This window comes from Oncorhynchus gorbuscha, linkage group LG22 (genome assembly GCF_021184085.1).
Source record: "Oncorhynchus gorbuscha isolate QuinsamMale2020 ecotype Even-year linkage group LG22, OgorEven_v1.0, whole genome shotgun sequence".
Lineage (NCBI taxonomy): Eukaryota > Metazoa > Chordata > Actinopteri > Salmoniformes > Salmonidae > Oncorhynchus > Oncorhynchus gorbuscha.
Window position 1 is genome coordinate 47,255,142 of NC_060194.1, and position 17,550 is coordinate 47,272,691.

At 49.8% G+C, this 17,550-nt stretch overlaps 1 protein-coding gene across 1 annotated transcript; it reads right to left on the reverse strand.

Moving 5' to 3' along the window:
- Positions 1–656: 656 nt before the first annotated feature.
- Positions 657–14,703, reverse strand: LOC124009867 (E3 ubiquitin-protein ligase TRIM39-like). The gene is made up of 6 exons (XM_046322084.1): positions 14,080–14,703; positions 10,489–10,584; positions 2,442–2,669; positions 2,323–2,345; positions 1,734–1,852; positions 657–1,454 (listed from the first exon to the last, which is right to left on the reverse strand). The coding sequence occupies exons 1-6, from the start codon at positions 14,473–14,475 to the stop codon at positions 928–930; spliced, it is 1,389 nt and encodes a 462-aa protein (XP_046178040.1). The 5' UTR covers positions 14,476–14,703; the 3' UTR covers positions 657–927.
- Positions 14,704–17,550: the final 2,847 nt, after the last annotated feature.

The window sequence follows — 17,550 nt, forward strand, 5'->3', positions numbered from 1 at the left end:
AGTCAGTGCTGCTGTGGGTTTGGGTTCAGAACCACAGAGTCAAGTCAGTGCTGCTGTGGGTTTGGGTTCAGAACCACAGAGTCAAGTCAGTGCTGCTGTGGGTTTGGGTTCAGAACCACAGAGTCAAGTCAGTGCTGCTGTGGGTTTGGGTTCAGAACCACAGAGTCAAGTCAGTGCTGCTGTGGGGGTCTCTCCACATCTTGTGTGTGTGTTTGGTGGAATATAAAACTTTTGACACAGAAAATAGAATGTATGACTGTTTATTACCAAAATAGCTACTACATGAAAATGAATTGGTTCAACCCAAATAGGGGTAAACACTTTCATTTTCATAGGCCATCTTGTAGATGAAGACTATTTACAGACTATCAGTAACATTCAGTGACATTTCAACTAACCCTATAACACGAGCTCTAACCTCAACACTACGTAGATAAGTCAGGGTTAGTTGACACGTCACTGGTTGCTGTTTTAAGTTCATTCTAAGGATCCTTTAGCTATTTCATTTAGAATTTTAAGACTCCTTGAAGTATCAAAAGAAAACATTTTAAAAATATATATTTGATGAAAAATTGAACTTGGCCTTTAATGCTATTAGCCCATAGAAACACATTGAATAACAGATAGTTTCCCAAAACATTCCTAAAGCAGTTGGTCCTTAGAGAATTGAGCATTTGTATTTATTAAATTGACTGTAGAGTAAGGCTGTAACGTAACAAAATATAGAAGAAGTCAAGGGGTCTGCATACTTCCGAAGGCATTGTACTTCCATAATTAAAAAAAAAACTTGTACAGGGGGACCTTTAGATGAGTCTTGTGAGGAAAACAACCGACATGTACATGTTCGTGAGAGTCTCATCTTTCCATAGAGTCGTCATGATAGTTTGTAAGCCGAACCGTTCGGACTCTACAGACGGTTTTGAGAGTCTACACCATCTTTATAGAGATCTTCCCTGGTACGATCTTCAGACGGTGAACTTTAGAAACGTGACCTATGGCTGGAAAGACTTGCTCAGTAAAGGTGTGTGTGAATGTGTGCAGGTGTGTGTTATTATCAGGGTCAGAGAATGACAGCTGTCCTCGGTCCCTGTCCAGCAGCACTCTGATCCTCTGGGGTTTTGGTCTCATTGTGATGGGAACACCTGGCCCTGATGCGGGGCATGCTCTGTATTTACCTCCACTATAATACACAATCCACCTTTCAGGCTTCATGTTTCCCTTCCTCTGGGCAGCCTCTTGTACGACACCCACGGACCAGACTGTGCTGTCCCCAACCTCAACGTCCCAGCTGTGTGTCCCTGAGGTAAAGCCCTCGGAGCCCAGGACCAATGCATTGTAATCAAACCTCTCTGGGTTGTCAGGAAGCTGCTGACTCGCACAGAATCTTAGACTGGTCAGATCCTCAGACAGGACGAAATATCGGTAAGCGGTGTTTGGGTCCAGAATCACAGGACCTGAACAGACAGAACTAGAGATGATTAGAACTGGTCGTGATACCAGGACTGACACCAGGACAGAGGGAACTTGTAAGTAGTTGATACACTTTATTGATTAAAAGGTGGTTCATGTTTTTGAACACTGTTACATACAACAAGGTGTTTTCCTATAATATATTTTTTGACAGAATATCATAATACCTGCTTTCGCCCTGTTTGTTTCAATGCATTAGTGTTTTACTGTTTAAAAAACATCATAAATTAAGGCAATTGTAGGTAGATAAAAATGATACTTACTGTATTTCACAATCCCCTGCATCTTCTCCCAGACTCTGAACTGTAGGTTGCCCAGGTGTTTGGCCACATCTATCAGCGCACCTGAGACCAGCTGTGGATCCGGCAGTGGGAAATGGGCTCTGAGATAAACATTAAGGAGTCAGTGCTGCTGTGGGTTTGGGTTCAGAACCACAGAGTCAAGTCAGTGCTGCTGTGGGGGTTGGGTTCAGAACCACAGAGTCAAGTCAGTGCTGCTGTGGGGGTTGGGGTCAGAACCACAGAGTCAAGTCAGTGCTGCTGTGGGGGTTGGGTTCAGAACCACAGATTCAAGTCAGTGCTGCTGTGGGGGTTGGGGTCAGAACCACAGAGTCAAGTCAGTGCTGCTGTGGGGGTTGGGGTCAGAACCACAGAGTCAAGTCAGTGCTGCTGTGGGGTTGGGTTCAGAACCACAGAGTCAAGTCAGTGCTGCTGTGGGGTTGGGTTCAGAACCACAGAGTCAAGTCAGTGCTGCTGTGGCGGTTGGATTCAGAACCACAGAGTCAAGTCAGTGCTGCTGTGGGGTTGGGTTCAGAACCACAGAGTCAAGAGAGACAGGAGGCAGATCACTTACCTTTTCACTGTGGCCTTGTAGTTCTGCCAGGGGGCAAAATAGGAAATTAATAATGAATATAAAATATAAAATCAAATCAGTCACAATAATCTAGTTACTGTTCAGATATTAGTCCTTACCAGCGGCAATGAGATGTCCTCAGCTCTCATCTCCTCTATGGCTCTGATTGTATCTGAAAGTGATGATACCTGTCTGTTCATCTCTTCAATCTTCTCCTTCATCGTCTGACTCTTCTGCTCCTCTTCCTCCCTCAGTGTCGCTATACTGGCCTCCTCCTCCTCTTGTAGAAACCGGTGAAGTTTCTGAAATTCTTCCTTAATCTGCCTCTCTGTGTTCTGGGCCTGGCTCTGGAGACAGTGAGATGACTAGATGATGATAGCCTTTTTGATAGTCTGATTTGTCCAGACCCACCTGCTCACACCCCTCATCTCCACCTGCTCACACCCCTCATCTCCACCCCTCATCTCCACCTGCCCCCACCCCTCATCTCCACGTGCTCACACCCCTCATCTCCACCTGCTCACACCCCTCATCTCCACCTCTCACACACCCCTCATCTCCACCTGCTCACACCCCTCATCTCCACACACCCCTCATCTCCACCTGCTGCCCACACCCCTCATCTCCACCTGCTCACACCCCTCCTCCACCTGCTCCACCCCTCATCTCTCACACCCCTCATCTCCACCTGCCCACACCCCTCATCTCCACCCCACACCCCTCATCTCCACCTGCTCACACCCCTCATCTCCACCTGCTCACACCCCTCATCTCCACCTGCTCACACCCCTCATCTCCACCTCTCACACCCCTCATCTCCACCTGCCCACACCCCTCATCTCCACCTGCTCACACCCCTCATCTCCACCTGCTCACACCCCTCATCTCCACCTGCTCACACCCCTCATCTCCACCTGCTCACACCCCTCATCTCCACCTGCTCACACCCCTCATCTCCACCTGCCCACACCCCTCACACCCTCATCTCCACCTGCTCCACACCCCTCATCTCCACCTGCTCACACCCCTCATCTCCACCTGCCCACACCCCTCATCTCCAGCGCCCACACCCCTCATCTCCACCTGCCCACACCCCTCATCTCCAGCGCCCACACCCCTCATCTCCACCTCACCCCTCATCTCCAGCGCCCACCCCTCATCTCCACCTCTCACACCCCTCATCTCCAGCGCCCACACCCCTCATCTCCAGCGCCCACACCCCTCATCTCCACACCCTCATCTCCACCTCCACCCCTCATCTCCACCCCTCATCTCCAGCGCCCACACCCCTCATCTCCAGCGCGCCCACACCCCTCATCTCCAGCGCTGCTCACACCCCCCACACCCCTCATCTCCACCTGCTCACACCCCTCATCCCACACCCCTCATCTCCACCTGCCCACACCCCTCATCTCCACCTGCCCCACACCCCTCATCTCCACCTGCTCTCACACCCCTCATCTCCAGCGCCCACACCCTCATCTCCACCTGCTCACACCCCTCATCTCCACCGCCCACACCCCTCATCTCCACCTGCTCACACCCCTCATCTCCAGCGCCCACACCCCTCATCTCCACCTGCTCACACCCTCATCTCCACACCCCTCATCTCCACCGCTCACACCCCTCATCTCCACCTGCTCCACACCCCTCATCTCCACATCTCCAGCGCCCACACCCCTCATCTCCAGCGCCCACACCCCTCATCTCCAGCCCACACCCCTCATCTCCACCTGCTCACAGCGCCCCCCTCATCTCCACCTGCCCACACCCTCATCTCCAGCGCCCACACCCCTCATCTCCACCTGCTCACACCCCTCATCTCCACCGCCCACACCCCTCATCTCCACCTGCTCCACACCCTCATCTCCAGCGCCCACACCCCCTCATCTCCACCTGCCCACACCCCTCATCTCCAGCGCCCACACCCCTCATCTCCACCTGCCCACACCCCTCATCTCCAGCGCCCACACCCCCATCTCCAGCGCCCACACCCCTCATCTCCACCTGCCCACACCCATCCCTCATCTCCAGCGCCCACACCTCCAGCGCCCACACCCCTCATCCCCTCATCTCCAGCGCCCACACCCTCATCTCCAGCGCCCACCCCCTCATCTCCAGCTGCTCACACCCCCCTCATCTCCACCGCCTCCACACCCCTCATCTCCAGCCCCTCATCTCCACCTGCTCACACCCTCATCTCCACCTGCCCATCTCCACCTGCCCACACCCCTCATCTCCAGCTGCTCACACCCTCATCTCCACCTGCTCACACCCCTCATCTCCACCTGCCCACACCCCTCATCTCCACCTGCTCACACCCCTCATCTCCAGCGCCCACACCCCTCATCTCCACCTGCTCACACCCCTCATCTCCAGCGCCCACACCCCTCATCTCCACCTGCTCACACCCCTCATCTCCAGCGCTCACACCCCTCATCTCCAGCGCCCACACCCCTCATCTCCAGCGCCCACACCCCTCATCTCCAGCGCCCACACCCCTCATCTCCACCTGCCCACACCCCTCATCTCCAGCGCCCACACCCCTCATCTCCAGCGCCCACCCCTCATCTCCACCTGCCCACACCCCTCATCTCCAGCGCCCACACCCCTCATCTCCAGCTCTCACACCCCTCATCTCCCACACCCTCATCTCCAGCGCCCACACCCCTCATCTCCAGCTGCCCACACCCCTCATCTCCAGCGCCCCACCCCTCATCTCCAGCTCATCTCCACACCCCTCATCTCCAGCGCCCACACCCCCCTCATCTCCAGCCCCACCCCTCATCTCCACCCTCATCTCCAGCGCCCACATCTCCCTCATCTCCAGCGCCCACACCCTCATCTCCACCTGCCCACACCCTCATCTCCAGCGCCCACACCCTCATCTCCAGCGCCCACACCCTCATCTCCACCTGCCCACACCCCTCATCTCCACCTGCCCACACCCCTCATCTCCACCTGCTCACACCCCTCATCTCCAGCGCCACACCCTCATCTCCAGCGCCCACACCCCTCATCTCCAGCTGCCCACCCCTCATCTCCACCTGCCCACACCCCTCATCTCCACCTGCCCACCCCTCATCTCCAGCGCCCACACCCCTCATCTCCAGCGCCCACACCCCTCATCTCCACCTGCCCACACCCCTCATCTCCAGCGCCCACACCCCTCATCTCCAGCGCCCACACCCCTCATCTCCAGCGCCCACACCCCTCATCTCCAGCGCCCACACCCCTCATCTCCAGCGCCCACACCCCTCATCTCCAGCGCCCACACCCCTCATCTCCAGCGCCTCACAGCGCCCACACCCCTCATCCCCTCATCTCCAGCTGCCCACACCCCTCATCCACCTGCCTCATCTCCAACTGCACCCCTCATCTTTGCCCACACCCCTCATCTCCACCCCTCATCTCCAGCGCCCACACCCCTCATCTCCAGCCACCCCTCACACCCCTCATCTCCAGCGCCACCCCTCATCTCCAGCGCCCACACCCCTCATCTCCAGCGCCCACACCCCTCATCTCCAGCGCCCACACCCCTCATCTCCAGCGCCCACACCCCTCATCTCCAGCGCCCACAACCCTCATCTCCAGCGCCCACATCCCTCATCTGCCACATGCCCACACCCCTCATCTCCAGCGCCCACACCCCTCATCTCCAGGCGCCCACACCCTCATCTCCAGCGCCCACACCCCTCATCTCCAGCGCCCCACCCTCATCTCCAGCGCCCACACCCCTCAGTTTTTATCTCCAGCGCCCACACCCTCATCTCCAGCGCCCACACCCCTTCAGCGCCCAGATGATTGGCCACACCCCTCATCTCCAGCGCCCACACCCCTCATCTGACATGGCCACACCCCTCATCTCCAACCCTCATCTCCAGCGCCCACACCCCTCATCTCCAGCGCCCACATCCCCTCATATGACATATGTCTTGCCCACACCCTCATCCCCAGATAATCATCTCCAGCGCCCACACCCCTCATCTGACACCCTCATCTCCAGCGCCCACACCCCTCAAACCCCCTCATCTCCAGCGCCCACAACCCTCATCTCCAGCGCCCACACATCCCTCATCTCCAGCGCCCACACCCCTCATCTCCAGCGCCCACAACCCTCATCTCCAGCGCCCACATCCCTCATCTCACCCCTCATCTCCAGCGCCCACAACCCTCATCTCCAGCGCCCACATCCCTCATCTCCAGCGCCCCACCCCTCATCTCCAGCGCCCACACTCATCTCCAGCGCCCTCATCTCCAGCGCCCAACCCTCATCTCCAGCGCCCACACCCCCTCATCTCCAAGCGCCCACACCCCTCATCCCAGACACCCCTCATTGTGGACCCTCATTGTTAGTTTTACACCCCTCATCTTAATAGACTCTTCAGGATTTAACCCTTTTATTTCAGTATTCCAGAGTGGAGTCAAGCGGGGACACCCCTCATCTCCAGCGAACCCCTCATTCCAGCGAAGACTCATCTCCAGCGCCAGTATAAACCCTCATCTCCAGCGCCTACACCCCTCATCTCCAGCGCCCACACCCCTCATCTCCAGCGCCCGATACCTCATCTCCAGCGCCCACCCCTCATCTCCAGCGCTACACCCCTCATCTCTTAGCGCCCATAACCTCATCTAGCGTTTCCCCTCATCTCCAGCGCCCACATTCATCTCCAGCGCCCACACCCCTATCTTACCTGCCACACCCCTCATTACTCATCTCCAGCGCCCACACCCCTCATTCCAGCGCCCACACCCTCATCTCTGCCCACACCCCTATCTCCAGCGTCTCATTCCAGCGCCCACACCCCTCATCTAACACCCCTCATCTCCAGCGCAGCGTAAATCTCCAGCGCCACACCCCTCATCTCCAGCGCCCACCCCTCATCTCCAGCGGGGAGCGCCCCACCCCTCATTCCAGCGCCCACATCCCTCATCTCCAGCGCCCACACCCCTCATCTCCAACCCCTCATCTCCAGCGCCCACCCCTCATCCCTCCCCTCATCTCCAGCGCCCACACCCCTCATCTCCAGCGCAGATTAACCCCTCATCTCCAGCGCCCACACCCCTCATCTCCAGCGCCCACACCCCTCATCTCCAGCGCATATTAACTCATCTCCAGCGCCCACACCCCTCATCTCCAGATTGGTGCATCACCCCTCATCTCCAGCGCCCAACTCATCATTGCGCCCACATCCAGATTAACTCATGCCTGATTGGTGCAGATGAACTCATGCTGATTGGTGCAGCGCCCATTAACCCCTCATCTGATTGGTCCAGCGAACTCATGCTGATTCCAGCGCACATCATCTAACTCATGCTGATTGGTCATCTCCAGATGAACTCATGCTGCCCACACCCCTCATCTCCAGCGCCCATTCTCCAGCGCCACACCCCTCACTCAGCGCTGATTGGTCAGATGAACTCATGCTGATTGGTCTCAGATGAACTCATCTCCAGCACCCCTCATCTCCACCACCCCTCATTCCAGCGTGCAGATGATCTCCATGCCCTGATTGGTCTCCAGATGAACTCAGCGCCCACCCCTCATCTCCAGCGCCCACACCCTCATCTTGCGCCCACATCCCTCATCTCCAGCGCCCACATCCCCTCATCTCCAGCGCCCACCCCCTCATTCAGCTGCCCACACCCCTCATCTCCAGCGCCCAACCCTCATCTCCAGCGCCCACACCCCTCATCTCCAGCAGAGCGCCCACATCCCTCATCTCCAGCGCCCACCCCTCATCTCCAGCGCCCACACCCCTCATCTCCAGCGCCCTGATCATCTCCAGCGCCCACCCCTCATCTCCAGCGACCCCTCATCTCCAGCGCCCACATCCCCCTCATTGCGCCCACACCCCCTCATCTCCAGCGCCCACCCCTCATCTCCAGCGCCCACACCCCCTCATCTCCAGCGCCCACAGGTCCCTCCTCATTCTCCAGCGCCCACCCCTCATCTCCAGCGCCACACCCTCATCTCCAGCGCCACACCCCTCATCTCCAGCGCCCACACCCCTCATCTCCAGCGCCCACACCCCTCATCTCCAGCGCCCACACCCCTCATCTCCAGCGCCCACCCCTCATCTCCAGCGCCCACACCCCTCATTACCCCTCATCTTATCTAGTCCAGCGCCCACACCCTCATCTCCAGCGCCCACACCCCTCATAATTCATCTCCAGGCCCACATCCCTCATCTCCAGCGCCCACACCCCTCATTCCAGCGCCCCATTTCATCTCCAGCGCCCACATCCCTCATCTCCAGCGCCCACATCCCTCATCTCCAGAAGAACCCTCATCTCCAGGACATCCCTCATCTCCAGCGCCCTCTGGATCTCCAGCGCCCACAAACACCCCATCTCCAGAGGCGCCCACATCCCTCTCTGCCACATGGCCTCAAACTGCACCATTTTGTTTCTCTCCGTCGCCCCCCACACACTTTCAACATTTACATAATAAAGTATTTGAGCTTTCGATTGTGTTAACGATGGAGGATTGGTCGATTTCTAGTTTTTAAGTATACGCCTTTTCAAGATGATTGATGTGAAATGTATCGTCCAACCCATCCGGTATCTCACTGCACCCTCATATGACATATGTCTTGGATAATGCAGCCAGACGGACTCCAAACTCCGCCCATAACTTTATGACGTCATAACATTCCCAGAAGGCGTGGATTGTGGAGTCATTGTTAGTTTTACACTTAATAGACTCTTCAGGATTTAACTTTTATTTCAGTATTCAGAGTGGAGTCAATGGAAGGTGACTGACAGGAGGTACAACTATAAGATATCTACTACTCTAGTTAAACTGTCTATGTTTTGCTCGTAAACCCAGGAGGTTCTGCTGATGATAAAACAGTAAAGTGTTGTTCAGACCTATGCAATTAAATATTGGTGCATAACTCCATTAACTTTGATTGGTGCAGTTCTAGTTAATGAAGATCTTAGGTACACATTGGTGCAGTTTTGCTGGTGCAGATGAACTCATGCTGATTGGTGCAGATAAACCCTGATTGGTGCAGATTACCTCATATAACCCCTGACCTTAGATTTCTCTGGTTCAGGGGCTGCAGTTTTCTATTTCTTTGTTGGCGGGTATGGTTCCCAATGATCGTTGTCTCTGATTGGGAATCTGTTATCAATTTTTTTTTAGGAATAATGACTGAATGATGTTTACGTAGCATCCAGTTATTCTAATGTTTGCACTAAATATAGTTTTCGTCCAGAATTGATTGGAGAAGCATGGAAACCCATCTGAACAGATTGTTTAACAGGTGGTAGACAATGTGAGAATGTGAACTATACAACTCATTGATTACCTTAACTGGGTATCATGCAATTCAATTGGGTTTATGCAGTTTAAACTCATGCTGATTGGTGCATATTAACATGCTGATTTGCTGATTAAAGATTAACTCATGCTGATTGGTGCAGATGAACTCATGCTGATTGGTGCAGATTAACTCATGCTGATTGGTGCAGATTAACTCATGCTGATTGGTGCAGATGAACTCATGCTGATTGGTGCAGATGAACTCATGCTGATTGGTGCAGATTAACTCATGCTGATTGGTGCAGATGACTAACTCATGCTGATTGGTGCAGATGAACTCATGCTGTTCTAGTGATTACCATGCTGACAGAGAACTCATCTGATTTGCAGATTCCTGGTTTCTGGTTCAGTGATTATTTATTAGTAGTAGCGATAATTCATAAATGGCAGTGTTTTATATGGACCCATTTTGGTTCAGGGAAGAAGAACCTCCAGGGACTTCAAGCTCAACTCTGGACCTCAAAGCCAGTTCAACTGCATTTAAAAAAATATTTCTCCCATCTAATCAGCGACTGGTTACGATCTGGGACAACAGGTGCGTGCAATTAATTATCAGGTAGAAGAGAAAACCAGCAGGCTCTGGACCTCGTAGGGGTAAGAGTTGAATACCCCTGCTCTAGGGTTCTGATCAAAGAACCCTATAAAAGGGTTCTACTATAGAATGTCGAGGAGTTCCACACAGGAAGCAAGCAATAGAACCATTTTTGGTTCTATAAGAAATCTTAGGTACCATCTGCTATCGTTCCACTCCTTGACACGCCAAACAAAGTCCAGATTGTAATGTTTGCATAAGGAGTAAGCATCAAACCCCTCTGAACAATACAACTCATTCTTACCTTAATATGCCAAGCTGTTTGATCACAGGTTAGTTTAACTTTATTAAAGACTTCCAGCTTCTCCTGTAAGGGCTTCAGGGCAGTCTGGAGCTCCTCCTACAATGAAACATTGACACTTTACTATGGACAGAGTCTCTGTGTTCTAGTGTTACTATGGACAGAGTCTCTGTGTTCTAGTGTTACTATGGACAGAGTCTCTGTGTTCTAGTGTTACTATGGACAGAGTCTCTGTGTTCTAGTGTTACTATGGACAGAGTCTCTGTGTTCTAGTGTTACTATGGACAGAGTCTCTGTGTTCTAGTGTTACTATGGACAGAGTCTCTGTGTTCTAGTGTTACTATGGACAGAGTCTCTGTGTTCTAGTGTTACTATGGACAGAGTCTCTGTGTTCTAGTGTTACTATGGACAGAGTCTCTGTGTTCTAGTGTTACTATGGACAGAGTCTCTGTGTTCTAGTGTTACTATGGACAGAGTCTCTGTGTTCTAGTGTTACTATGGACAGAGTCTCTGTGTTCTAGTGTTACTATGGACAGAGTCTCTGTGTTCTAGTGTTACTATGGACAGAGTCTCTGTGTTCTAGTGTTACTATGGACAGAGTCTCTGTGTTCTAGTGTTACTATGGACAGAGTCTCTGTGTTCTAGTGTTACTATGGACAGAGTCTCTGTGTTCTAGTGTTACTATGGACAGAGTCTCTGTGTTCTAGTGTTACTATGGACAGAGTCTCTGTGTTCTAGTGTTACTATGGACAGAGTCTCTGTGTTCTAGTGTTACTATGGACAGAGTCTCTGTGTTCTAGTGTTACTATGGACAGAGTCTCTGTGTTCTAGTGTTACTATGGACAGAGTCTCTGTGTTCTAGTGTTACTATGGACAGAGTCTCTGTGTTCTAGTGTTACTATGGACAGAGTCTCTGTGTTCTAGTGTTACTATGGACAGAGTCTCTGTGTTCTAGTGTTACTATGGACAGAGTCTCTGTGTTCTAGTGTTACTATGGACAGAGTCTCTGTGTTCTAGTGTTACTATGGACAGAGTCTCTGTGTTCTAGTGTTACTATGGACAGAGTCTCTGTGTTCTAGTGTTACTATGGACAGAGTCTCTGTGTTCTAGTGTTACTATGGACAGAGTCTCTGTGTTCTAGTGTTACTATGGACAGAGTCTCTGTGTTCTAGTGTTACTATGGACAGAGTCTCTGTGTTCTAGTGTTACTATGGACAGAGTCTCTGTGTTCTAGTGTTACTATGGACAGAGTCTCTGTGTTCTAGTGTTACTATGGACAGAGTCTCTGTGTTCTAGTGTTACTATGGACAGAGTCTCTGTGTTCTAGTGTTACTATGGACAGAGTCTCTGTGTTCTAGTGTTACTATGGACAGAGTCTCTGTGTTCTAGTGTTACTATGGACAGAGTCTCTGTGTTCTAGTGTTACTATGGACAGAGTCTCTGTGTTCTAGTGTTACTATGGACAGAGTCTCTGTGTTCTAGTGTTACTATGGACAGAGTCTCTGTGTTCTAGTGTTACTATGGACAGAGTCTCTGTGTTCTAGTGTTACTATGGACAGAGTCTCTGTGTTCTAGTGTTACTATGGACAGAGTCTCTGTGTTCTAGTGTTACTATGGACAGAGTCTCTGTGTTCTAGTGTTACTATGGACAGAGTCTCTGTGTTCTAGTGTTACTATGGACAGAGTCTCTGTGTTCTAGTGTTACTATGGACAGAGTCTCTGTGTTCTAGTGTTACTATGGACAGAGTCTCTGTGTTCTAGTGTTACTATGGACAGAGTCTCTGTGTTCTAGTGTTACTATGGACAGAGTCTCTGTGTTCTAGTGTTACTATGGACAGAGTCTCTGTGTTCTAGTGTTACTATGGACAGAGTCTCTGTGTTCTAGTGTTACTATGGACAGAGTCTCTGTGTTCTAGTGTTACTATGGACAGAGTCTCTGTGTTCTAGTGTTACTATGGACAGAGTCTCTGTGTTCTAGTGTTACTATGGACAGAGTCTCTGTGTTCTAGTGTTACTATGGACAGAGTCTCTGTGTTCTAGTGTTACTATGGACAGAGTCTCTGTGTTCTAGTGTTACTATGGACAGAGTCTCTGTGTTCTAGTGTTACTATGGACAGAGTCTCTGTGTTCTAGTGTTACTATGGACAGAGTCTCTGTGTTCTAGTGTTACTATGGACAGAGTCTCTGTGTTCTAGTGTTACTATGGACAGAGTCTCTGTGTTCTAGTGTTACTATGGACAGAGTCTCTGTGTTCTAGTGTTACTATGGACAGAGTCTCTGTGTTCTAGTGTTACTATGGACAGAGTCTCTGTGTTCTAGTGTTACTATGGACAGAGTCTCTGTGTTCTAGTGTTACTATGGACAGAGTCTCTGTGTTCTAGTGTTACTATGGACAGAGTCTCTGTGTTCTAGTGTTACTATGGACAGAGTCTCTGTGTTCTAGTGTTACTATGGACAGAGTCTCTGTGTTCTAGTGTTACTATGGACAGAGTCTCTGTGTTCTAGTGTTACTATGGACAGAGTCTCTGTGTTCTAGTGTTACTATGGACAGAGTCTCTGTGTTCTAGTGTTACTATGGACAGAGTCTCTGTGTTCTAGTGTTACTATGGACAGAGTCTCTGTGTTCTAGTGTTACTATGGACAGAGTCTCTGTGTTCTAGTGTTACTATGGACAGTGTCTCTGTGTTCTAGTGTTACTATGGACAGAGTCTCTGTGTTCTAGTGTTACTATGGACAGTGTCTCTGTGTTCTAGTGTTACTATGGACAGAGTCTCTGTGTTCTAGTGTTACTATGGACAGAGTCTCTGTGTTCTAGTGTTACTATGGACAGAGTCTCTGTGTTCTAGTGTTACTATGGACAGAGTCTCTGTGTTCTAGTGTTACTATGGACAGAGTCTCTGTGTTCTAGTGTTACTATGGACAGAGTCTCTGTGTTCTAGTGTTACTATGGACAGTGTCTCTGTGTTCTAGTGTTACTATGGACAGAGCATCTGTGTTCTAGTGTTACTATGGACAGAGTCTCTGTGTTCTAGTGTTACTACTATGGACAGAGCCTCTGTGTTCTAGTGTTACTATGGACAGAGCCTCTGTGTTCTAGTGTTACTATGGACAGTGTCTCTGTGTTCTAGTGTTACTATGGACAGAGTCTCTGTGTTCTAGTGTTACTATGGACAGAGTCTCTGTGTTCTAGTGTTACTATGGACAGAGCATCTGTGTTCTAGTGTTACTATGGACAAAGCCTCTGTGTTCTAGTGTTACTATGGACAAAGCCTCTGTGTTCTAGTGTTACTATGGACAAAGCCTCTGTGTTCTAGTGTTACTATGGACAAAGCCTCTGTGTTCTAGTGTTACTATGGACAACGCCTCTGTGTTCTAGTGTTACTATGGACAAAGCCTCTGTGTTCTAGTGTTACTATGGACAAAGCCTCTGTGTTCTAGTGTTACTATGGACAAAGCCTCTGTGTTCTAGCTTTACACTTTATTGTCAATAATCAAATCACAATCATTACAGGAATAAGCTATTATTTTTTAGGCATTAACACACACACACACACCATTTTAGACAGCTGAAAATACACAAGAACATATGGATACCTTATGATCCTGTACAGCCTCAGCTAGCGGTTTGTGGTTACGTTGTCTCGTATCCTGCCACACCAAACAGACAGGCTGTTTGTTCTCCAGCTCCAGTGTCTCTCCATGCAGACCGCAGAGTGCAGAGCTTATCTTGCTTGTTGATTTCTGACTACCTGTATGTGACTGTGAGAAGGCCTCACACAGGCTCTCTAGAGGAAGGTTAGGAGGATACCAGTCTTTGGAACATTTTCTCCTGCAGACCGGACATTCCCGATATCCCCTTTGTTTCCAGGTTTCCCGCAGACAGGTTTCACAGAAGCTGTGGCCACACGGCACTAGAACGGGATCCTTGAAGATGTCACGGCACACAAGACAGGAGAGATCCTCCTCTCGGAAAGATGAACCAGAAGCCATTTTGTAATGAAATCAGTCACTTCCCTCTAATAGCCCCTGAAAGAAGCAGACATTGACTTCAGTGTTGTTTAAATCTTAGTGTTGATGATATTGCCCTGCTCTTCAATAGATGCTGTGAGTCTTGAAGTTGTGGTAAGTTAGTTGTAGTGAGTTAGAGTCCTTTATAGTGACTTCTGGCCACCGTATCTGGGACTGTACCCTTCTGAACTTTTGACTCTCTGCAGTACAGGTGGCTTAGGGGTGGGGCTCAGGAGTGATGTGTGTGTGTGTGTGTGTGTGTGTGTGTGTGTGTGTGTGTGTGTGTGTGTGTGTGTGTGTGTGTGTGTGTGTGTGTGTGTGTGTGTGTGTGTGTGTGTGTGTGTGTGTGTGTGTGTGTGTGTGTGCAATCTAAGTGTCTCATGATCTCTTACATCATGAGTATATATATATACCTATTCTGAAAGGCCCCAGGGTCTGGAACACCACCAAGCAAGCGACACCATGAAGACCAAGGAGCCTCTCCAAACAGATCAGGGACAAAGTTGTGGAGAAGTACAGATCAGGGTTGGGTTATAAACAAATATCAGAAACTTTGAACGTCCCACGGAGCACCATTTAATCGATTATTTAAAAAATGTAAAGAATATGGCACCAACCACAACAAACCTGCCAAGAGAGGGCCCCCCACCAAAACTCACGGACCAGGCAAGGAGAGGCAACAAAGAGACCAAAGATAACCCTGAAGGAGCTGCAAAGCTCCACAGCGGAGATTGGAGTATCTGTCCATAGGACCACTTTAAGCCATACACTCCACAGAGCTGGGCTTTACGGAAGAGTAGCTGAAATAAAGCCATTGCTTAAATAAACAAATAAGCAAACACGTTTGGTGTTCACCAAAAGGCATGTGTGAGACTCTCCAAACATATGGAAGAAGGTACTCTGGCCAGATGAGACTAAAATTGAGCTGTTTGTCCATCAAGGAAAACCCTATGTCTTGCGCAAACCTAACACCTCTCATCACCCCGAGAACACCATCCCATGATGATTTTCATCGGCAGGGACTGGGAAACTGGTCAGAATTGAAGGAATGATGGATGGCGCTAAATACAGGGAAATTATTGAGGGAAACCTGTTTCAGTCTTCCAGAGATTTGAGACTGGGACAGAGGTTCACCTTCCAGCAGGACAATGACCCTAAGGGTACTGCTAAAGCAACACTTGAGTGGTTTAAGGGGAAACATTTACATGTCTTAGTCAAAGCCCAGACCTCAATCCAATTGAGAATCTGTGGTATGACTTAAAGATTGCTGTACACCAGCGGAACCCATCCAACATGAAGGAGTTGGAGCAGTTTTGCCTTGAAGAATCGTCAACAATCTCAGTGGCTAGATGTGTCAACCTTATAGAGACATACCCCAAGAGACTTGCAGCTGTAATTGCTATAAAAGGTGGTTCTACAAAGTATTGACTGGGAGGGGGGGGGGGGTGAATAGTTATGCACTCTCAAGTTTTTCTGTGTTTTTGTCTTATCTCTTGTTTGTTTCACAATAAAACATATTTTTCATCTTCAGAGTGGTAGGCATGTTGTGTAAATCAAATGATACAAACCCTCAAATATCTATTTTAATTCCAGGTTGTAAGGCAACAAAATAGGAAAAATGCCAAAGGGGGTGAATACTTTATAGGGAATAGGGTGTCATTTGGGACACAACCCTACGGTGTCCCTGCCTGCTATGACAGGTATATACAGTATGCAACTCTAAGTAAAACTTCGATCTCTGTCAGTACAATTTCTAATATAGTGAATGAAATCACTTTGACAAAGATGAATGACAGCAATGAGTTACAATCGCTCCCTCTCTTTCTCTCTCTCTCTGTCTCAATACATTTTAAGGGCTTCATTGGCATGGGAAACATATGTTAACATTGCCAAAGCAAGTGAAGTAGATATTATAGAAAGGATAAAGGAATCCCAATGAACAAATTAACGTATAACAAGACTGTCGACCAATCCGGTTCACATTGTCATGCTGCGTCACGCGGTTGCTAAGCTAATTGGCACGCAATCCCTTCTAAAAAATACGATTAAATGGCTCATTCGAGTGAAGACATCTTTTTGAATGTTAAATGACGAGACAGAGGCGAGTAACCAGTCTTATTCAGTACATTGCAATTACATCCGGGTATCTCAAGCACACCTGTAAAACACATGAGTTGCAGTAATTAACATTTACCAACAGATGGCATCACTCCCCCCCTTCCCCTTCAATCCATTTTGCTCTTGACCTTACAAAGGCACCCTTTGCCAGAACTGTGTAAATCTGTTCTAATTCTAGTTGTAAAGACTTGAACACAGACTCCTCTTCTTCAGATAGATTATCGTTCTTTAGAAAATTGCCAAGCTCGCTCATCATCTCCCTTTTCTCTAAGGTTCTTTAATTGCATCAGCTCCTTGGCACGTTTAGTGGCTACCACTCTGACTTTATATATGAAACATTCCCATCTTACTTCCGTGACCCAAGTCTTTTCTTGCAAAAATATCTTTAGTTAATGATTTGATGTTTTCAGTGAGAGTAGTATCTTTAAGAAGTGTGTTGTTTATTTTCCAATATCCTCAAGTACCTTTTGATTTTTTACTAGCTTGTAAATTCAGGGAAATCAAGTGTGAGGGAGCAAAGATGGCGTCGGTGTGAGAGGGAGCCAAGATGGCGTCGGTGTGATAGGGAGCCAAGATGGCGTCGGTGTGAGAGGGAGCCAAGATGGCGTCGGTGTGATAGGGAGCCAAGATGGCGTCGGTGTGAGAGGGAGCCAAGATGGCGTCGGTGTGATAGGGAGCCAAGATGGCGTCGGTGTGAGAGGGAGCCAAGATGGCGTCGCTGTGAGAGGGAGCCAAGATGGCGTCGCTGTGAGAGGGAGCCAAGATGGCGTCGGTGTGAGAGGGAGCCAAGATGGCGTCGCTTTGAGAGGGAGCCAAGATTGCGTCGCTGTGAGAGGGAGTGTTTTCTCGCTCTTCAAAACAACATTGAGGGTTAGGTGGCTAACAGTCAAATATTGTTTTATGGACATGGGATAAGTTTAGAGTTAGTTTTTGTCAAGT